Genomic DNA, 23,802 nt, shown 5'->3' with positions numbered 1-23,802 from the left:
AATACCGTGGGTTTAGGGTCGCGACAGCGACGGCTTGCTTTTCCTTGTGACGCGTGCTCGAAACTTTGCAAAATTTAGAATTTTATGGTTAAAAATTAGTAACAAATTTTTTATGCGGAATGTTTTATTGGCATAATCGATATTATTCAAAGTACTGCCTATAAAATTGTATGATATAGTAAGAAAATAGACACACACAGTAGATAAGTTGTACAAAAAGCCATATAACACCACCCAAGTATCGTGTTGTACGCGCCTTCAGTCGTAAACCCCAAGCTGCGCATTTAACATTACCCTCTTCCGTGAATCAATTAACGATGAATGCCGCTTTACGTCGAGTTACATTGCTCGGTTGCTGAATTGAGGATATATTGTGCCATTATGTAACTTGGAACGATTTCGATCTAACCTGCTATTATGTAAGTTTGAACGAGATATTGCATTTGGCGGCAATTGCCGCATATTGCGTTTGCTTTTTTAACGCTTAATAAATCTCATTACTAGTAATTTTCCTAATGGATTGCGAAATTCGCTGCTTTCGCGCGCTTACCGAATGGGCTATTTTGTTAATTTGTTCAACGAAATTCAACATAAAAATTATTTTTGCTTTCAAAGCTCGCTCAAACATTTAAAACTTTTCGATCTATAATCAACTTACTTTTAAAACTCCTGACTCTAGCTTCATTCAAATAATTAATCATTTAACTACCTCGGTTCATCAATTTTCCAAACTGCACTTTGCTAAGAAACAACTCCACGGGAAAATTTCAGCTTTTAACCGTCTCTGATATTTAGTTAAGCGTTCTGCACTTGAGCGATTTCGAAATCGACGTTGGCGGCGGAGCCTCTCTCGCGGATTACGCGTATAATTTAAAGCACTCGCTGTTCTTGGAAAACGTAAACCAACTGATTAAAGCTTTAATTAATTTAGCCGACAAAGAGTTAGCGGAATGGAAATAATTTCTGGCTTTATATTCATTTCCTCTTTCATTTTTTTGTTAGTTCAATGTTGTAAGTGAACTGGCGAGTAGCCAATATTTTTATCGTCTCCGATATTTTTTCTACGGCACTAATGGGGAATTATTTCTAGGGTTATTATTACTTTGCTTCATAAAGCTATCTATACACACGCGCGAGAGTTGGATTGCCTGTCGGAAAAAGTTATGGAGAAAATCATTTGTCGCTGGAAGCAAGCAGGCTAGACGGTTAGTCGTAATTTAATCGACGTGAAAACTTTCATCAGATCGATATAATTCAACGCGGAAAAAGAAAGTTTCTCCACTTTGTCGATAGAATTTTCGGTGAAAGCTCCGTTAATTATATAATTCGTATAAACTTCAGCACCAAATTTATCAGCTATTACGCAATTCTCGGAAAATATGCATGAGATAAACATCGAATTTCCAACAATTCTCTTCTTCCGGCGAGTTCTCAAGAGGAAAACAAGTTCATTCAACGTCGCGAGCAGATGGTAATGTCATTACCCTGTCGTAGTCATAATCCAAGCGTTAGCCGCGACGACGGTACAATAATGGAGAAAAGCGCGCGGTTTTATTAAAGTCAGGCGAAATATATTTGAATACATTTGTCGTCCGACGCCAACAAGGCGTCCTGTCATCCTTTGCAATGGTACCATCAAGTTTTGTTCCTCCTTTATTTTCTGTATTTTTTGCAAATTTGTTCTCTCATCTGCACTTTTCTAGAGATGCAAATTCTTTTGATCTCGATAAGCTTATTCAGTCTGTTATTACAACGTTAGCCAAAAAAGATATAAAATCATCTAGAACGGAATCAACGATGGTCATAAAAGAAAACAATATCTTGAACGTATAGTTAAGATAATTATACCAAAAAAAACATTATATTTTCAGCGTCCAACGCTGCCCTAGCCTCAAGTAGAACTTTAAACTACAAGCTTTTAAGAATAATCTAATAAAAAAAAATAGAAAATTGATTGATACGCAATAGGCACTTGAATTGTATAAGGCAATTCGAAATTGAAGGCTCAGCTAGAAGAATGAATGGATAATCGATATATAAAGCCTGTAGTATACAAATACGCTCCATGCAAATTGAAATCTGGGTTAAAAGGGGGATCTCTGATTGAAAAATGAAAGTTGACAGATTGAAAACGCACGTTCAAGCGCTATCATTATATCGATATTGCGTAAGGTGAAAATAGGTTAATTGGAAAAGGAGGGGAAAAATTGCACTCGTCTGTAAAGAATAAACAGTACTTTATTATACATCGATATGAAAGGAATAAGGTCTAAAATATTTCTTATAGCTATGTATATTCAAGAACTCGAGCTTTTTTAAGAACACCACTCGATATTCTTTTTCTCGAACAGCAAATATGTGAACAAACTGTTCGTTGTTGTACATGGTTTGTTGACTCTTATCTACGTTTTTTTCTTAACAATTGAAAATCAATGCGTTTACATAGTCTCTTTGACGAAACAAAAAAACAAAACATATTACTAGTCAATTGTTTACGACCTCGTAGAACAAAACGGAATCTACATCGCAATTTTGGACATAAAATATAGTTTCATCCGTCATTGTCAAATAAAGATTCTTTTAATAAATGCCACGAGCAATGGAGCAATTCTAATAGTCTCTCACTCAAGCGCACATTTTCTTTGAGAAAACTAACACTTCATTTCTCTTTTGCGTACGTATGTGTGCACAGGAGTGAGGACCACACGCAGCGCTCGGCAATTAATATTTACAGATGGCGCCAGGGCGCGGGCCAGAGAGACAGAAAGGGCCAGGAGAGAGGAGCTTAATTAATCTCGTGCTTTTGGGAATATTCTCGGCTCGTATATGAGGAGATACGATGAGAGTAACAACGAGCTTAGTTGATTAACACTCGCGGATTATGACTCGAAAAATCTTTGAATTTCCGTGCGTGATGTGTTTTAGAATGACAACTGAATCATGAAAAAATTCTTTGTTCTGAAATATGTTTAACGTGTACGTCTAACCGTCGTCAAGAAAAACCACGTTCAAAGTAGTAGTGCATGCCCGTGTGTCGTCAGACCAAAAAAAAAAGAAAGCTTTAACGCTCGTAACATACATGTCTCGCGTACGTCGTCCATTTCTCGTGTGGGTTAGGCTTTTTTGCATGGTTTTTAGCGATTTGTCGGTTCGTGAGACACTTTTAGCGTATGCGTTTATTGTAAGAGTTTACGGTTACTCTGACACACGCTACTGCGTTGGAAGTTTTCGCCGTGCTCTCTTCTCGGCAGCTGTTTGTTTATTTTGAGCTTGTCTGCAGTTCGCGAGAAGCTTTTAGTTTTCGTTTGCTCGGAATTTCACCTTCTGCCTCCTTCCCTTCGTCACAACATATAACATCTCGGATTTAGAAAACCGAAAAGCACATTTCACAACGTTTCTGTTCTTTTATCGTTTCAGCTGAATTTTCACTGGTATCAAGTCACCGCTTTGCCACTTTCTTAGATCTGCAAAATGTCCTCGCATATGTACACACGAAAGCAAGCGTAGCAAGAGTAGTATCAGCTCGACTTGTTTACAGTATCCTCTTCGCGAGGTCACACGTGTCCGCCATACGGATACACAGAGTAAGACAGAGTTTGCCTCCTGTACCACCAACGTATATCGAGGACAAGTAGCAGCGAGAAAGCGTAAAACGAAATTCCGTGGTCGTGTCTCCCTCTTTCTCACGTACTCTACTGCTGTTGTATACCGACGAATATTTTGGGATTTAAGCTGGCGACAACGCGACATTGTTTTGCAAACTCACTTTTGCCCACTGTTACAAGTACGCGAACACATACACCACGCAAATTGGCAAAAATATTTACTCGAGCACGATTCTTTCCTTTACGTACTTGCATTTCGCATATCGATGATGTGAAAACAAGGTGAAAGATAGAGAGAAAAAAAGAGCAGATTGAATGGTTCGTTTGGCCGAGAAACTAGTACGGGGGAGCAGGGGTAATTTAGTTTAGCCGCGCGTCGAGAGCACGTACACACTCCTCTCTCCTTTACAATTGCGCACACATCCTACGTACCACTATTTTTCGACCAAGCAGGTCACGTTTTACGGAAGCCGCGAAAAGCCTCTTCCTTCTTAACTCTTTGTTTACCCATCAGCGTCTTAACAGGCCAACCCATCTCCAAATCGCGAATGACACGCTCATTTTTTTTTACTTTTTTTCTTATTATTTTGATACAATGCGTCCAGTCGTTTCGTAACGTCAGAATACGTGCGCGTTTATCATACATCCCTGTACGAACGGCAAGGTGGTGGTGGACCACTCCAAATGCCGTTTTCTCGACACGTGGGTTTGCGTACCGGCTCCAGTGGCGTCACGTAGCCTGGCGAGCAAGTTACCTGGATCGTGTCACCTGTCTTGTACCAGAATTTCAATGGTGCTATTCGTCCGTGCGGCGGATCGCCTGGATATGGACACCTCACTTCGCCTGCAAACAAGCAGTAGAAAAACATCGTTCATTTTCCCGTCATTAAAGCAGCTTTTGAACTTAAAAAAAATAGCAGTTTTGTATCCGGTTTAAACCCTTTTTTATTTGGATGGTGACAGAAGTGGAATAACAAGAAATTATTTCGTATAATTTTGCATTCTCATTCAAATTTTTTAGTTTTTTAATCAAGAAATGTAGATTTATCTTGAATGTTGTGAGATTCAATCAAGTATATTTAATCTGAAATAATTTATATGTAAGTGATAGTTTTACGCATTAGATATTAGTGAAAATAATTGATGATCAAATTAATATCTAATGAAACGTAACGAATAGAAGGGATTCGTGCGTGAAAGCTTTGAAAACAAACCGAAGTAAACCCAAGCCCATAGTATTTACCTAAGAACCTCATTCAATTTACACGAACCCATTTGGGACAATCTTAAATATTAATTGATTCAGCGTAGTAGTAAAGCCTCAGACACATCTCAAACTACCGACTGGCGTTTAACAAATTCGCATCCCTCCTTCTCCCGTTGTCAAAGAGCGTCGACAGCGGGTACGCAGGCCTGTCTGGGAAATCGAAATTGCGTTTGCTCGGGTAAATGACTTTTGAAAGGTTTCCTCGACGAGGCAATTAATCTATGAGGGAGCACAAAACAACAAGCTTGCACGCGCGCAGACATGTTGTATACACATTTATACAAGTGGAAAGGAATTGGAAAGTATGAGAGCCGACGAACTCGACGTTGAACGTTAGGACGGATATTGCTTTCACAGCCTCTTCCGGTTCGACTATTGCGATAACCCGTTTCTGGATTGCTAGTGTTACGTTCTACGGCATATAGTACCCCAAGCGCTGCTTGACACCTCAATTTTAAAGCGACGAGAGAAAACGTTCGAGTGACCTGCGAATATTCAGGGATGAACGGCATTTTTACGGCTCGCCATCTCGCTGCACGATATCATATACCTATGTGTCCGCGCATGAAAAAAATTATCGTTCAAGCTGTACCTGTGGATATTCCTGTATATATTTTTTTCATTACATGGAGTTTGGCCAAAGAAAAATCCGAGCCTAGTTATTAATGTAATAAAGTATTTTGATAAACCTTTCATGATGTATTTTATGCAGTATACCTTCTATAGAAATACTAAATCAAATGTTTTAACGATCGTGCGCACTCACATATCGGTGACTGATGCGACCACGTGCCATTCTCCGTGCAAATGATCGAAGCTTGGCCGACAAGCTGGTGACCCGGTAGGCAGGAGAATCGCAGCAACGAGCCAACTCGCTGTATCCGTCGCTTACTCGTCTGCTGATATCGTTGCTGCTGTTCGTGATCGACGATCCTACCATTCTTTGGCACCGATGGCGTTGGACAGGTGATCTCTGCAACAAAGTTATTTATTATTGATCAGAAGGAAGAATATTTTTCAAATGTTCTCTTCGGATTTATTTTTATAAAAGACTTAACACGATACGATAATTTTGTGTCTCCACGCTCTATTAACGTGCGAAATAGAAGTGCTCAGCTTCTTGTAAAGTGGGCAAGCAATTTCCTCCCTCAGTTCTTCAAAGCCAAGATGATAGTAGCCCGATTTAGGCAGCAAATTCACGGTGGCTATACATAAGACGAAAACGCTGGTATGTTTCTAAAAGGGAAAAGTACTCGAGAGAGAGAGAAAGAGAAAAAGAAAGAAAGAAAGAGAGAGAGAGAGAGAGAGTGAAGGGCGTATGCGGACAAAAAATAAAAGACGAGGTACAAGTAATTTGGGCAACGTAAAAAGAAGCAGAGAGAGAGAGGGAGAGAGAGCTTAATGATCGCGTGATAAGAGGCAGTAGGTGAAAAGACTGAAAAACGAGAAATGCTTTCGAAAGCGAAAAAAGAAAAAGAAGCGTAGAGAGAAGACGAGTGGATTTGTAGGGTGGAAACGATAAATAGAGGACTTACACACCGTAACTCCGAATCATTTTCAAGAAAAGCTTGTGATTTTTTGTTGTATCATCGAAATACATATTGAAAATTTTTTGTGCTTTGGCGTTAAATTTACAGCAGAAAGAGTCGGTTATACTCGGCGATGACTTTTATGCAAAGCCATAAATTTAATAGTGAATTTATAAACATACGAGCACAGCAGCGTCGGTGACTAAAGTGCATCCACATATAGTGCCTTGCTCGTAAAATTTACAGGTCGTTATTCATACGACGCATTAATCGTTGCTTTCAAAGCCATTACATGAAAGTTCAATTTATAAAATTGAAATGTATACAAGAGAGATACGTGCGCGTGCATGCAAATAAACTTTTCAAATTCCAGTGCGACGTTTGAGCCAATCACTTATTCCTTTCTGAAAAAAATAATCAACGTGTGAGAATCCGTGAACAAAGGAATCGAGAGAAAACTTTACGATCCCTTGAGTCCAGAGAGAACGTCGACAAAACACGGAGAGCTTCACCGAAGATAAAGAGAGGGAGAGAGAGAGAGTCACTTGGCTTGTACTTTTTCCTTCGCCAGGCGTTCGTTAGTTTTCGACATGAGAAGAGGGGATCTGCTCACTCACCCATGTCAGACACGAACCGCAAAAACCGAGAAGGGGGAGGAGAGCGAGAGAGAGAGAGAGAAAAGAAAACAGCGCGGAAAATTGAGCCCCTGTTATTTGTAATTACACTCGAGCTTCCCAATGAAGATCCTCTTATTGAAAGTTTTCTTTTTATTTTGATGAGATCAGAGGGGTAAAGCTACGAGTTATTACTACGAGGAAGCTTTGAATAGCCATGCTCGTGAATCGTTGATTGCTAGTGAGAGAGATAAAAGATCAACGTGTGAGGAGGGTGGATTATGGGTGATTCTTAGGGCGTGATGAACTTTAACAGCGTGCACAGATTGTAAAAGGTTGTAAAAGACATAATCTAGCTTGCTGATGGACGCTGGGCTTGTTTATTGTTAATTGCTTTGTGGCAATTATCGTTAATAGCACGAAGTTGTGCGTAGTTTTTTTTATGTCAAGATTCAAGTTCCAAACACCGTATAATACGAAGTCTAAATTTAATCAAGCTGAGGATCATTCTGCTTATAGTCTCACGCAATATTATAATGCGTTCTGGTCTTGCAATTAGATTCGTTGCAAAAGAAGAACGGAGACGGAAGTTTCTTTTATTACTTCCCCAGAGTAAAAAAGCAATAAGGATAAGGCAAACAAGTCGAGAAAGAAAGAAGAGCGCAACGACGGCGAGAGATAAAAAAAATTGAAAGAATAATTAGAAACTTTCTCAGAGGTGCTAATAAAAAGTGTTTTTTTTTCGTCAAGTTTCGTTACAATAATATTTTGCTGTGCACTAAAATTGAATCGTTGCACGGATATCCATATATTTCACAACCATTGTCTTATTCGAGCAATTGATGCACATTCGCTTGATGTTGTCTACGCAATCAAGCTCCACGAGAATTGTTAACAATACGTCAGACGACAACGACTGCGCGGGTGAGGTCAGTGTACGACGTATAACCGCTTCTAGGCTGCTGTAGACGCGTGCGGCTGAATCTCGTCGATGTATTGATCTTTCAATTGCACTGTTCCGACAGAGAAGGATTTCGGTAAAAAATCATCTCGGAAATGTAATTTTTACAGATGTTGAGCACGACGGAGCTTGAATCGTTGTACAAAAGGAATAAAGGAATCGTTAGATTTCGAAATTCTATTTTACATACTAAAGTCGACATAGTCAAGAGTCTTGTTAACGAAGCAGCATCAGCCACTCAAAGGAAATAACCGAAACCGAATATACCCAGGCAGCCCCGGGAGTGGCCTCTCAGACCGCGCTGGCGAAATGCACTCACTCTCAAACACAAAGAGCTGAAACGAGACTTGGCTGCATTTAATTACGTTACAAGAGGAATTTTATGCTTCCATCGCGGGCTCCAAGTGATGCTTCGTTTAACGCGCAAAACTTCTGATCTGGCTTTCTCTCTATCTCTTAACTATATGCACTCGCTCCTTCTATCAATCTATCTATCTGTGAACTTCATACTTGGATTTCGTTTGTTATATGCACTTCCCTGTAGCGACTCCATAACTATGATCGTACTGCGCGTGAGTTTGCATTTCTCGTACTATTATGCAGAAATCTTTTAATAAAAAAAAGCATGCAAAGTTTTCTCGACTTTCTCGCAATAAAAACAATTAAGCTAGCCTTCAACAAATTTCAATTCAACAAAAAAAGGAAGAAAGTTGGATAAGTATCGCTTGATGCACTTATGAGCACTGCAAGCGTTTACATAGTAAAGCCTGATAACTTGGTCAAACTTTTGCTGTTGAGTTACCACTTGTTTCCTAACTTCAAACTTGCCAGAGGAGAGTTGTCAGCCACGTTATAACGAACCAATTTCCGACAAGCTCTACGTCCTACCTTTCCTTCCGCCCCATCCCCCCTTCTTGTTGCTCGATTATTCCTTTTATTTCTGAAAATTAGCTACTTGCTCTTATTGTGAGTATTAACTATAAATGGAGTTCTTAATTAGAAGTAAAGATGTAAAGTGATGAAGAAGTTGCAATTGTCCTTTGGAAGATTTTCAAGTCGAGCATCCATTTTTAGTCCCAGTAAAATACTTACAATGTTCAAAGAAATTTACGTTCTTTTGATAGTTGAAACGAAAAGCAAAGAATTCGAATATAAAAACGCTTCAGCACGTTAAATGTTTTTTTGCTCGTAAAAAATTCGAAAAAACTAAAGTAGTAACTTGTCAGCTCACCCTTGCACGTTGGTAACGGTCCGCTCCAGGTACCGTCCCTCTGGCATTTGATGACCTGCGGTCCGCTAAGTTTATGGCCCCACATACATGTAAAGATTGCTTTACCTGCATAACTGTTATTGTGCTCCAATACTTGGAGATTCGGGTTGGATGGCTGTACTGCTGGGCAAACTATTGCTTCACAGTGAGGCACGTCTGCCGACCATTTACCTGAAATTATGAAAGTACTTATGGTGTAATGTGGGTGGTGTGATTGGTTTGCATTTTGTCATTGATGAGAACATGAAACAACTTTTTCTGATACTTTTCATATTCAGTTTATTTATTTGACAAATACATCGAATGCAACAGCGAAGGATTTAATCCATCAAACGAAATTTCAGTTACTATTGCGTCCGAAAGTAGGTCAGCATTCGGAAAATGAAAATAATCTCCCATTTATTGCTTCTATCCTAGAAGCAAAAAATGAACGCGAAATGGACAAACAAAAAAAGTGAACTACAAAGTGAGCCGGAAATTCAATATTTCACGACAATACGAGAAAAGTAAGATTCACAAACAAATAAAAGATAAAACCATGGAAACAAACGGAACGAAAAATCCCGATAGTATAGCAATGAAAAATACAGCTCCAATTACTACGATCGCTTACCAGAAGAAAAAAAGGAACCGAAGAGAAAGAAGAAGATCGCGCGGCGATCGTAAGCTGTTCCCGATTGGAAGAGAACTCTCGCGTTGCTCGCTCTGTGCTCGCGCTGGAAAACAGCCTCGATGGAGTGATTTAAGATAAGTACGCCATTCGTTCTCGCGCGCGAGCTTGGGCGACGACGATAAAGCAAAAAAAAAAAAGTGGCCGGAAAAGAAGAAGCTATCAAAGAAACGACGTTGCTGCACAAAAAAGAAGAAAGAAAGAAAGAGGGGAATGGGTTTGTAGGGAATAAGGTAAGAAATTGAGGACTGACCCTTGTAATTATCCCGTGAGAAAAGTTGGATGCTGGTCTGTGATCAGTAAGGATCTTTCTATCTTGATGTTTTATTAGCATTTCAGCGACGTACTTGATTAATATACTTCTTTTTATTGTTACTTCTTTATCAAAAGGGCATGCCTGATTAACTCAATTATTTCGAATTTTGCTGTATATTTATGTCGTATTTCAAATGAATCAAGTTGCAAAGTACGCGGTAGTCCATTATTTATTGTGAATTTTTAGTTGTTTGGTTGTCAAAAAAAGAGAAAACCAATATTTTATTTTAAATTTTGTTCGCGCCGTTAGCGCTCCTTGTACCACATTCACGCTCTCGCCTCCAACAAGTTTTTTCCGTAACCATCAAACTCTATTTTTTCTTAACTACAACTCTGTTCTAACTATTTGCACAATTCGTAAAATTTATGGTAAAATCCATCAACTTATTTCCGTTCACTTCCTATCAAATTACAATCTCAAAATTATAAAATTCTTTTATTTATTGCATGAGATTTATTATTATTCTTAATTTATTCAACTGACAATATTCAAGTCAAACCTATCAATTAGCGAAAATGAAGAGTACTTCAAAGCAAAGCGGTAAATTAGAATACATTAGTTTCGACTAAAAAGTTGTACTTTATATCATACCAACAATAACATTGTACAAAAAGTTGCTTAATATTCACCATCTTGTAACAAACGTAGATTTAGGTTAAAATTGAGTATCTCAGAAATGTATGATACACGATTATAATTTCTCTCTAAAAGCGTGTAAGACGCGTAGAAATCCTTTGTCGCATAAAGGATTTCAGACCGTATCCAAATTATTCGTTCAAAGCTCGCAAAAAGTAAAAGAAAAAAAATTCTCATGAGCATAAAAGTAAGAAATTCCAAAAGAATATGTAAACTGTCTTACCATTGTACTGACAGGTCATAGCAGCAGTACCTTCAAGTCTATAACCACTGGGACAGTCGAAACTCGCGCTCTCGCCAAGTCTTGGACCCTCGATTTTAGAGATGAGAGGTGGCCCAATCGACCTGAGCGTCGGACAGTGCACATCTACAACATACACACACAAGAAACGTCCTATCATTGTTGAAGACTTTTAAGTAGGTTTTCTTTTGAAAAGATTGGCGGACCTAAATCCACGTACTGTATGTATATAGCACATAGTCAAGAAAATGGAATAGCCTTTTTCCTTTACAAACTTTACTCATTTAACAGACTTGAGCTTCGGCTAATCACTTTTATTGAACTTCTTTTGTAGGCTACCGTAAAGACACACACATACACACACATAGAGAAAGAGAGCTTGAACCTGCCATTAATGATAAAAGCTTTTTTCCAATGCTTTTATTTTTACGAAATAGAATAAAGTGAATACCGTACGATATATTATTTTTTCACAATTCAAAAATATTTTAACTGCAATTCAACATTTATACCGACGCATAAACAGTTTTTGTACGAAAACAGTGCAGTGAAAACTGTAGTCGGAAAAAGCACGAATTCGCATGTAGACCGTGTCAGAATGAAACGTAAAAATAAAGGTACAGTCAAGGTGTGACTTGATCATGAAATATAGCTGTTTACCTGTGCAGCGAATATCGGTTTTCAATTTTCCGAATAAGTTATGATTTTATAAGCCTTGTTTATGGATATATTTATTCAATTGGTACAGCGCGCATTATTCAAAGATTTTCGTTCAGTTTAGAGACAAAATAATCTTTATAGCGCAATACCGTTGAATAATTATACGTCGCATATCGATTAACTGTTTGAACTCAAACGTACAGCTCGGAAACGTCGTCCAATGAACTAACTTCAATCGAAGTGATACTTTTCAATGGACTTTTAAGCTCAACCTACTTTCTCTCTCTCAAAAAAAAAAAACAAAGAAAAAACAAAAGAAAACAAAAATAAAAACAAAAAAGAACAATTTAAAGGGCGTGAAAGATCTGACGCTTGGTAAAATTCCAGAAAAAATGAAACTCTATAGATACACGTGTTCGATAATGCCCGTGAGTGAACGATGGCTTTGACGCACGTACGTAAATTTTAAACGGCTCTTTCGTGCCACAAGGGAAAAGTATACACTGTACGAGCGTATCTAGCTGTGTGCTCGAAGATTGACATGTTCGCGATAGCTTTAGCTACAGCTACTCCACCGCACTAATAAATCTATGAGGAAAAGATTTACTTTTTCATTTGTTGATTTATCTTTGATTTTTCTGGATGGTATAGATTTTTTTGCTGTTTGAAGGTTATTTTCATGAGTAAAGGGTATTAAATATATTTTTATAGAATATTCGTATGTTATCACAATTCTGATGTTAAATATATTTCAAAATATAAAAAATAGTAAAATAATTGAACGATTTATAGCTGAAAGTCTCATTGCAAAGAGTGCGCGAAGAAAATCAAGTAAAAATAATGGAACGCTACAGAATATATATATATATATATATATATATATACACTGTTATACACACACACACACACGCATATATAACTTTTACATTTAATTGTATTTCAGTTTTATTTCATAAATAATACAAAACAGAAACGAAAGGTAATAATTTCTACGAAGGTTAAAAAATAGTTGCTTTCAGCTGAAATACAGTTATTTCAATTTCACGAATAGAATTTTAATTATTCACTCACTGCGCTGCCAAGTGCACACTGACCGCGTAAGAAACAAAAGAAAGAAGTATTCTATCAACGTTGTCTATCTTGGCAACACGGTGGTTAGAACTTTGACTTTGTAAGCATACACTCATGGCTAACAAGAGTCGTTTGACTTAAGGATGTTCTCTTGTAACAATCTGCTTAGAAAATTTGTTATCGCCAAAATTGTTGGTTAATAGCATTGTTTAGGTTAAAAAATCTCTTGAGAATAACACACAGTTATTAGATTATGATGAAAAAAATGAGTAAAATTATAGCACGTCATACAGTTTTGTGCAGACTACCGCTGTATAGGTATACTATTGGCACAATGCGAGAAATCTTAATAGCTTCAAGTTTTCAATGAATACCGGTATCTACATTTTTTATTAATTTAAGTTAAGTTTTATTAAATTAAGTTTACAATTGAACGGAAGGCATCACGAATATTAACTGAGCCTATCTGATACGTGTTAAAAAGGTAAAATTTTAAGATTAATTAAAATTTAATGGATATTTAAAAAAAATATCATTATTTCATTTTGTTGTGCTGATGTGTAGGCAATGAAAAAAGGACCGTATTGTCAAAATTCAAAGAAAAGTCATTGTCAAGAGAACGTCCTTAATACAAATTGTCCTTTGTACAATATAATCACCTATTCAACTGATCATGTGGTTTTGCTTCGGTATATTTAAAATAGTTACATGACACATGTTTTCAGGATAGCCGTGGATTGAGAATATAAAAAGTAAATAAAACTGCTCGTAAAAGATGTAATGTTAAAGATGAAATGGAAACGTGAGTTTTATAAACGGGCGAAGTTTTCAAGACGCGTCAGCGTCTAGATAATAAATAACACGTAACGAAGGTGTTTCCTTCGCGGAATAAAAGAATCATATTGCTTTGCCCTCTATTGGACCGGAGGAATGTATAATTACATGTAAAATTGTGACGGTGAGCTAGCTGGCGTTCTTCAACCACTAGTGCTAGTCGCTAATTGTACAATTAATGCCCGTGTGTTAATTATAAATAACAGGAAGGTTCATTAGGACTATTGAAGGTGTCGGTATTAAAGCTTACAATTATACTCACCAGCAACACGGATTTTGATAGAGTTAGTGAGTCCTCGAGGGGTCGTGCACGTGTAAACCCCCGAGTCTTGAGTTTTCGCATAGTATATCGATAGTCGATATTTCCAATCTCTCTCGAAAGCTGCGATTGCCCAACCTGCAACATATACACATATTCGCTGGATGAAGTTGTATGAGTGCAATGATAAGCCGCATATAATTGATGTGGCGGAGGCTCAAAAGTTTTATTCGAAAAATTTTGTCTGAAGTGTGCTCGTGTACATGTCCGTTAATAAGATGCGACACTACGAAAGACAAACACAGACGGCAGAGCTCTCGTTGCGTAATCTGTCGACGAAAAACATTGAAGCTTCATATATTATAAGCACCAATTGCTTGTCATAAGACGCAATTACCTGTTAATGCGTAAACGTTAACCGATGAATTTTGAAATTTCACGCCTGCATAATATATGTCGTCGATGAAACAGTACAAGTATCGCTTCGACTCTCATTACTGTAAGCTTCTTCTTTGTAAAATAAACATAACGCTCGTGCATAAGCAAAAGCATTCGTAGTATTGATTGAAAGATTTGTCGTATCGATAACGCACCGTGGCACAATACATTTCCATTACACTGTCGAAACGTTAGCGCTTGCGAGGTGTTCCTCTCTCACTCTTCCATAAATAGCGTTTCCCAGCGATAGCCGAAACAATCGTATTTCGCATGTAAATTAGCATCGGCCACGTATATGTATATCCAAGCGCACAAATTAAATTCGTGTGCCGGATATATACTAGCAATCAATAATCCGTCTACGTGTCTGACAGATATTTTTGTTTGCTTTTGCGGCGGAAAGTGTTATGAATAAAACAACATGTGTATGCAGTGTGCATGAGAGTCTGTTACCAAGTGGACGAACTAGACGTATATGAATAAATACTTTATTGCCTTAGGTGCACATCGTTGCTACTTTTAGATGACAGACGAGTTTAACGATTTTCTGGTCGAGGAAGTCATTCGTAAGTCACTGTAGCGTTAAAAATGCACGCTAACTCATTTTCATGGGATTTTCGAAGATTAAATTTGAAAAACAGACTTTCACGTTTATATACGAGAAAAAGTAATTTGTCGAAATTGCCGCGCGGAATGTAATTATTCCACGCGATAACTTCAGAGAGTTGCTTCTCTGTACCGTATTTATCTGTAAATAATTTTAATTACGCGCGAAATTAATTATCGAATTAATTAAATCAGCTTCTAATATCTTTGCAACGATAAAATGATCATTTTGTACGGTGATTTGCTGACCATCGACTGACCTATTCGAATAGAGAAAGATTTATTGATCCAAATGAATATACGGTGTCTTTGGAAATTTTCGCATTGCCAAGCTTTTCATTTTTAATGAACTACACGACAATGATTTCACAAGCGTAACGTGCCCGTCGTTGTCTTGGCCACAAATCGTCGGTTAATCATCAGTAAGGCACCCCGACGACACACGCAACCCTCCCTTTCACGTGCGCGAAGCTCTAATTAAATTACATCGATAAAACATCCCTCGCGTAATCGGCCAATCATCCTTGACGGTGACAGCCTCACTCTCTCGCTCCTCTACTATCGCTGTGGGGCATTAATCTGTCTGGCGCTAGCTGCAGCCGGTCAGCCGGCATAAATAACGTGCGCGCCAGCGGTGAGTGATTCGTCGGCGGATTCCGCCCCTCTTCGTCGAGTGTCCAGTCGCGCGTACGTTTTTTGCGTGTGAGGTGTGGCAGATGCGATGCGGAAGTAAAAAAATGAAAGGATGTTTCGATAAAATCATTTTTTTTTTGTTAGACGAGTAAAAAGTGTTTACGACAGGTCGGATGAAAGGGCGCGTCGGAGCACGAGCACACCGATTCACACAGAAATGACTTTTAAGCGATCTCTCATAAAGAGATTGCATAAGAACATTTATAATCAGAAAAAAATCAGAAAAAACTGACAGGGCTACGGGTAAGCGCAAGGCAGCCGGTAAAACTGATAGAGACATAACAATAGGTAAAAAGGCAGAAGGAAAACATGGCCGAGATCAGACGGTCGAGGTATTAGATTTTGATTTACCGGGGCTTTAGATAATTATAAATTGAACGTAGGCGAGAGAAAAATAAAGCTAAGCAAGGAACTAATGACGCAGCATGAGGAAGTATCTGGTCGCTTCGCGGCCGACAAGCCGACGGTACTTCTGCTCTAAACGCAGGGAAAATGACCTTTTAAATAAGGATGCAGACTTATCGGCCGAGGACTATTTACGTAAAGTAAAAATATATCGATACTTTTGAGATCTTTCTAAAATTTTCGCCATCGTTGCCGATACAAATTTCCGGTAGCTTAATATCGATGTGGTATGAAACAAATAAAAAGAAATAGAGGATTTTAGTTAGGGTCGCATTCTTATAATGTTTTACTTGTCGGTGACGCGATCGCGAAGTCAGTGCGTTGTGCTATTGAGAATCTGTCCCTCTCTCTCTCTCTCCGTACTAAATGCGGTCAATTGGTCGTAAGGTCATAATTTAATTCTATATAATTTAATTTTGTATTTTGAAATTAAAGGCTTACATGTTACTTAATGCGTGTCAAGTGAATCGTTTCGTCGGCTATCGTTTCTCTTTCTACTTATTAGTAATACGAATTTGTAAATTTAAAAATAAACATTTCCGTTATGAACCTCTGCACTGAAATGTTGCATAAAAAATGTACTATTTGGAATGCATAATATTTTTGGCATCGTTAATTGTTAATTCCGTTACTTTTTCGGAAAAGATATAAGTACCGTGAAATATCATAATGTACAAAGTCGATGTAAAATAATTTTTCAAAGTAAGTGTAATTTCTGAACAAAATGTAGTACTTAAAAAAAGAAATAAAAAAATAAATGGTAAAAAAATACATCAACAGCTTCATTTCTCGTCGCGGTTATCCAAACTTAAAGTATACTCAAAGTACTTGAAGTATAAGATCTTGGAAAAAGGGAAGAGGTCAATTCAAAAGAAAATAAGAGAGTCTTTACATCAACAAAGAAGATTTCATGAACTCGCTCTTCCCAACTCGAGGAGTGAAAGGTAATTCTTTTTTCTCAACCAGCGTGCGAGAATTGATTAAAAGTTTTCTTTTTGTTGCGTTCGCACGTACTTTTGCAGATGCAATAGAAAGGAAGTCAAAACTTTGAGAGATAAGTGAATTGTAACGATCACGTAATATTTTTTAAGTGCCAGCATGCCGCAACCCGTCATATATATATGCATAATCATCTGGGATAACATCTATATATATTGTTGGCAATTAAATCCATTATGATGTATAATGTTACAACCGTCATTAGATATAGACAAATCTACTATGAAAATTATTTATTTAATGATTTCATTAATTTCAATGATATTCTAACTTCTAATATGTTAACTTTGAATAAGAATTTATCATTGTATTTAAGCAATCGACTATTTATATACTCTGATTTTGCGAAAAAGTCTAATTATCAAATAATTTATCATAAGGAAATAATCATGATGTAATATGATGCAGATAGCGGGGATATCAAATGATCACACCTTAGCAAACAGTTGAATAAAAAAATCCATGATATGGTTACACGATAAATAGTTATTGCAAATATGCAGTAATTATTTAAACATAAAATAGGCATTTATAGTAAAGATTATCATGCGTTGATAATTAGAAAATAGATTTCAACCTAAATAAATAATTTTTTTTTTATTTATAGTGAATGTATGAAATGTAAAAAAGTAAAACATGCTACAATTTATTTATTTACAGTTGAATTTATTTTAAGCTTTGGATGATGTTATATTGAATTCTCACGAACTCATGATATATAAAAATTTTTAAAAATGCAAACAATTCTTTTAATTATATAATGGATGAAACATCGAATTTTAAATAATTTAATTTTGACAACGTTTTTAAATAATTCAATAAATTTTTTAAATTATTTGCTTTACATGAAAAATCTTAACTAATACTTTTTAAGATAAAAAAGTTTATAAATGCATCGAAAACAGGTTTCCAAAATTAAGTTTTGAGTTTGCGATCATGTCGAAAATAGCGTGTAAAGGACGTTTAAGTTAAAAACCCTAACAAAATGTATATAAATTAGCTTCGCGGACTACAGAGAACCAATTTGTAATTTTTCTATCCATCATCTACCACTAACAAATCTCTTTACAGCTCGGTAAAATACACCACCAGTAGTATGGCGCTGGTTTGGTCAGCCATAAAATTGCAGTTTAAATACTTGATATTTTTACACAATTCAGAACCACCGTATCTCAATGCTCAATTATTTTCAAATGAAAACGCAAATCTCAAAAAAAAATATACCGTACACGAGAATATCACGTAGCATCCCGACTTTAATTTATCTCGTGAGTCATCAAACGTAAGCTCGAGCGCTAGCAGTGGAAGGAGGGGGGCTGGGGATTGATTGCCGCCTTGTACATGCAAAGAGCACATGATCGATGCAGACGGATTGAGCTACACACAAGGCGAGAGTGTCGTGGTTGAGATAACGTTGCCTTCGGCGATAGCAACGACGAAAAAAATCTATACGTACTCGTATATTCCTAGCGCGTGTGCGACTATGTGTTGGTTTTGCCGAGAAATCCCTTGGAAATTCATTCAATATTTTCTTCAATTTGTTTGGGTATATGGCGCAATTCTCTAGACTTCTTGAGAACGGTAAACGTCATCCGTCAGCATTTGATGAATTGCTAGTGTATCGACTGATATAAGTATTATGTATAACGTAAGATATTTATAGTAGAAATTAACATAAATATGACCGTTGATATGATCTCGGAGATTCAACTGTTAAGTCGACTCAGATACTTATTACATCGTTTGAAAGGTAAAAACAATGTATAAGAGATGAATGAAATACCGATTACTAGTAAAGTGAGGAAAATATATATGCAAGGCAAAGTATATACCGCAAAAAGGGCTTTAAAAAGTTTGTTGACGAATATCTTTTCAAAATTAATAAACGTTTCACGGATAACATCATGCATTTAGGCGTGAAGCCTCCTGGCCTAAAACGTGTAATCACAACGACGATCAGCGAGCAACTCAAGCGAATAAGTATAAGAGTCGTCCTCGTCACCGTCGACACGTCACAATCTCTAGCTAACAGTCGCCGTTGCTTTAGTCGGCCGGAAGCCAAGTTGGCAAGCGGCAGATGCGCGTCTCTGCCCTTCGTTGAAAATAAACGCGGCCGCGCTAGCACAGAGCATTGTTGTATTTGCGTTCCTCGGGCGTCCGTATTCATTCCGAAAAAACTAATTACCGCATAATGGACGCGCGCGGCGACGCATTTTTGTACGCGGTACATGTAGATGAGAAAAAAGAAAAGCGAGATTTACGTCGCTGATTTTTTTTTTCAGTATACGTACCCTCGCGACGCACGCAAACGCGGATTGAGTTATGTTTGGCCGTGCGGTGCTGTAACTTCGTTAGGGGCCACCCCAACCGACGACACTGAGCTTTCGTGATGTGTATTTTTGTATTTTGCACGACTAGCTTTTTTGATTTGTTTGTCTTTTTCATTAGAAGACCGCTGCAGAAAAACACTACCTTGTCTCTTTGCTCCTTTGTTTTTCATGGAACATTCGTGAAAATGGAAATAGTTTTAAATCAAAAAATTTTGTCTCGACAAAGTTGAAATTGAACTTGGCATACTTCTTTTTCTTTTATAAAGTTGAATTTTAAGTGAGAGAGGAAGTCAATAGGACGCTAATAGTTCTGACTTTTTGAAGCTACGTGTGACGTACATGCAAAAGTGGTACAAGGATAAAAGGATGCATAAAGAAGTACTCACCAGTCAAATATTGTCGGTACGTGGATGTCCAGGTCCACTCGGGATTACCAAGGCGCCTGGCAAAGAGACACTCGAGGTGAAGGATACTCCCGGGGAAGACGGCTAGTGTACCCGTCGGCTCGAATGCTGCCGATCCCGCTGGGACGCCGAACAGTATCGTCGGCGGTACGTCCTCTGCAACATACACCATCGAGCGATTCACTTTAACATCTATATATAGTAAGAGCCGTCGTCCCAGACTTTACCTTTCGCTTTCTTACCGAAATCAACTTCCACGCGTTGCTATTGACACGCTCGCTTGCAATTTAGTTTCCGCTGCGATTTTTTTTATTCTATTGTTGATTTTTTGTGAAAGTTACTTTTTAAAATTTACTTTATTGAAATTATAATTTACTTTTGAAACACTTTCATTTATAAGAAGAGTTTTACTAATTTCTTTAGCTGCTTTCTTTGTAACTTTTCACTGTCTTCACTTTTTGTGATTTATGTATTCTTAAGCAATATAGCAAAACTACGTTTCTTCTTACGCTTATCACAAACTACTTTATTATTATGAAAATGCTTTTCGTTCATTTAATTTTAATACAATATAAATATTTTATGTTTATGTCGAAACTGTACGTAATATTCGATTCGCGAAATTTGGCGTTTTACAGCTCTAACAATACGTGGGGTATACAAATTTTTCGTGCGAAGAGTGATCGTAAAAAAAGCAACAAATTTCCAGCGTAAAATGCTTTTTCGCAACCAACGTCGAAATAAATGAAAAAGTATGTACATTATTCCAAACTAAAAAAAGTTGATGCAGTAGAAAAATGTAAGGAGTTCCTAACTGTGCTAGACATGTTGGAATCCATTGATAGCTCCGCACTCCACTTTTTAAAGGTATTTTTACGCTTGAAATGCGTAAAGTTTTATAACCATACAGTGTGAAGCTTGAAGGGTTTCGGTAATAAATAGTGACTGAAAGAACAACTAGACTTGAAAAACTTGCAAACATTTATAATATTTTATAAAAAAACACCTGCCTCTACATCAAACGACTGTCGATCATTTTTCAACTAAACAGATTAAAACTCGAAACCATTGACCACCGCATCATCACCGCATCGCCCCAATGTGAAACAAAAATCTCGCAAAGCATTAACGCCGTCAATCCTTACTCGTGCAAATCTGAAATGCAAAACATGCGGAGCCCGGAAAAAGGTGATGCTGAATATTTACAAGTTCCGTTGCCTTGGACGCACGTGCGTTAGGCAACCATGAAAAGGTGCCTCGTTGGCGATTCTTTTTTCTCGCTTTTTTTGAACATAGCAATTTACGCGACTCCCTACCATTAGCTACTGAAAAGGTTGCAAGGAAGCCACTCGATCGAGGGAAGAATCCAGCCGTTAAGAGAGCCATTATTTGCGGTTTGACTTTGGAAGGGACTTCGAATTTTGGTGGTTGGCCCCAGTAGGGACACAACGATGTGAGGAGTAATAGATAGACTGTATTTTCGGGATTTACTTCTGAGCTATATATATATATAGATCGCAGAGTAATCTTTGCCACTGAAAATATCTTTTCTTCCGCTACTTTGTGAAAAGATTTCGAAGATTATTTTTGCCTTTGTGTTATTTGGAACACACTCAAGCTAATAAGTATTACATTTTCAATATTAATATTATGATAGCCTATCTTTCTACAAGGATAATAAAAAAATAATAACTTTTAAACTTGATATAATTAAGAAGAGACAATATTTAAAAAATAAAATGTACATCATTCGGATAAAATGAACTTGACTCACAGCGTAAGAAAACTCGATAAAATAAGAAATAATATATAGGACTATGAAGCACAATGAGTGGTATAGAGAGTATACAATCCAATAAAAAAAGGAGTTCCAAGGTTTGTACAGCTCGTGCAAAAACATAGTAAACTTGCCAAAAGAAAGGTAAAAGAGTAAACCAACGTCGAAGAACGAGGCAACAGTAGCAGCAGCACAAAAAAAGCAAAACAAGCCTAGTCTTGCGTTTGAAAGAGATGAACTGTGCCTTATGCATACATACTCTTCTCTCCATCGTGCAAAGACCTTTCATACATATTATCACAGTATGTACTATCTAAAGCCCCACCTTTCAGCATCTCCTCGCCTTATTAAAATTTCAGGAAAGAGAGAGAGAGAGAGAGAGAGAGAGAGAGAGAGAGAGAGAGAGAGAGAGGGAGAGAGAGAGGAACGTTACACGCGAGCGCAAGGTTGAAAAAAGAAAGAGATGGAGAGAGATACTTTGTAGCGGTACGTACATATACCCACACGCTCGCGCACTCAAAGTTGATGGAGTAACGGAGCTTTGAGGCCCACGAAAATCTCGTTGTTTGCCAGGACTAGCGTTCTCCTGCGGTTGCGTTTGCTCTGACCCCGATTAAATTTGTTCTTTGGACTTGAGAGGGAATTTTTGAGTACTGAATTTTGATTATAAAATTTTTCCTGGTTCATTTGGAATAATAGACATTATGTAGAGACAAATATATTTTTTAATCGCCCTGAAAAAAATTAAATTTTTTTCAACTTTGTCTAACCACGATACATTTTTTCCGCTGGCAAAATATTTTCTATAGCTCATCGATTCTTATCAATCTCGAAAATTGTCACTCGACTCGATTTTAAAAATATCAAGAATATAAAAAAAAACGTTGATATGTAATTTGACGAACGCACTTGGCCAATCATCTTTTTCAGCATTAGGGTACGGGAGAAAAGTAACTCGTTTCCAACGCAAACTATACAAGACGTAATCAAATGAATGTCTAATCGCATGATAAATCGCAAATGCAAATCCGGTGCACTGGTAGAGAGAGTGAGAGAGAGAGAGAGAAAACTTCGTCAAACACGCGAGTCTCTCTCACTCGTATTTTCTTGCGAGGTTGGCGCGCTCTCGCTCGCTGGCAGAACGTGTACGTGGATGGAAAGCGAAATCGCTTTCTCTCCACGCACGCGCAAGCCAGAGAATGCCTGTCTGCATTGCCAAGCATCCGACGTCGCATGCCTTTGCTACTTTTCTTTTTTTTTTCTCTTCTGTGTTTTCGCGTCTAGAGGATAGGTATAGACAAGCCCACCTGCCTTCGTCATAATATTGGCAGATTTTTCCTTTCAATTCGTAATGTCTTGTTTCTTTTAAGAGCTAGTTAAATTATATAAGGAGATTAATCAATTTAGACAAAAAAAAATCACTTAAGGGCATGAAATTGCCGTTTACTTTGTTTTATAAATAACGATTGAGACGATTTTCCCAAGCGACTACGAATTGATGTTAAATTACGTTCTTAGTTTTTATGAAAGTAATAACTTTTTTAATTGGACAATGATCCGATTAAAAAATCAGTTTACGAATAAGAGAAATGGGTAGATAGTTAAAAAATTAGATTTCTTTTAGATGCTTAAGACACATTCCACGGATTCTATCGCTAGACTTTACGCTTTGGAATTCTTTTTTCCATTCTTTGCTGTGAGCGAATTCTCGTTAAAAGGATACATCAAGCAGAAGAATTCCACTGAACGCCTGTCGAAAGAGATCAAAGTTATCGACATTCTTCGAATATTTAACGTCGATTTGTCATACGATTAGGATTTTCCAAGGCACTGAGCTTGAAATCTTCTTGGAAATTCAATTCGCTTATAGACATACATTTTATGAGAATAGAAAATAGAATACACTTGGAATGATTGCATGGTACTTTAATATTTAATTATCGTTGCATAAACTTTGAAAAATAAAATTAAATGAAATAATAGCTGTAATAATAGTATGATCTTGTGTTTGACCGCAAGTGAAAATATCGGATATCAGTCAGACCGCCGAACAAATGTTTGCATTTATACTGTTTGTCTTAATATCACTTCTTAAAAAAAAGACCATTCCGGAGACAAATCTTGTCAAAGCGTAAAATTATTACACTAACAAAATCATTTCTTATAACAAGTGACTTCCTTTTGCAACAAGTGATGGAAGGGTTGGGTTCACTTGTG

General features: G+C 37.4%; 1 protein-coding gene across 2 annotated transcripts in view; it reads right to left on the bottom strand.

Annotated features, from left to right (window-relative positions):
* Nucleotides 1-2,242: 2,242 nt before the first annotated feature.
* The window catches only part of LOC131665294 (locomotion-related protein Hikaru genki), a 39,504-nt gene continuing 17,944 nt past the window's right edge, over nucleotides 2,243-23,802 (bottom strand). For both annotated transcript variants that reach the window (XM_058937110.1, XM_058937109.1), the window contains exons 4-9: nucleotides 19,791-19,964; nucleotides 13,937-14,071; nucleotides 11,092-11,235; nucleotides 9,208-9,417; nucleotides 5,639-5,845; nucleotides 2,243-4,449 (exon numbers count right to left, since the gene is read on the bottom strand). In XM_058937110.1, the coding sequence (XP_058793093.1) occupies nucleotides 4,244-4,449; nucleotides 5,639-5,845; nucleotides 9,208-9,417; nucleotides 11,092-11,235; nucleotides 13,937-14,071; nucleotides 19,791-19,964 (1,076 nt within the window). In that variant the 3' untranslated portion in view covers nucleotides 2,243-4,243. The remainder of the gene's footprint in view (nucleotides 4,450-5,638; nucleotides 5,846-9,207; nucleotides 9,418-11,091; nucleotides 11,236-13,936; nucleotides 14,072-19,790; nucleotides 19,965-23,802) is intronic.

The sequence above is a fragment of the Phymastichus coffea genome, unplaced genomic scaffold (genome assembly GCF_024137745.1).
Source record: "Phymastichus coffea isolate CEN01 unplaced genomic scaffold, Cenicafe_Pcof_1.1 PCOF00050, whole genome shotgun sequence".
Taxonomy (NCBI): Eukaryota; Metazoa; Arthropoda; class Insecta; order Hymenoptera; family Eulophidae; genus Phymastichus; species Phymastichus coffea.
The sequence above is the reverse complement of the archived record's forward strand: the minus strand, read 5'-3'. Positions and strand labels throughout refer to the sequence as shown.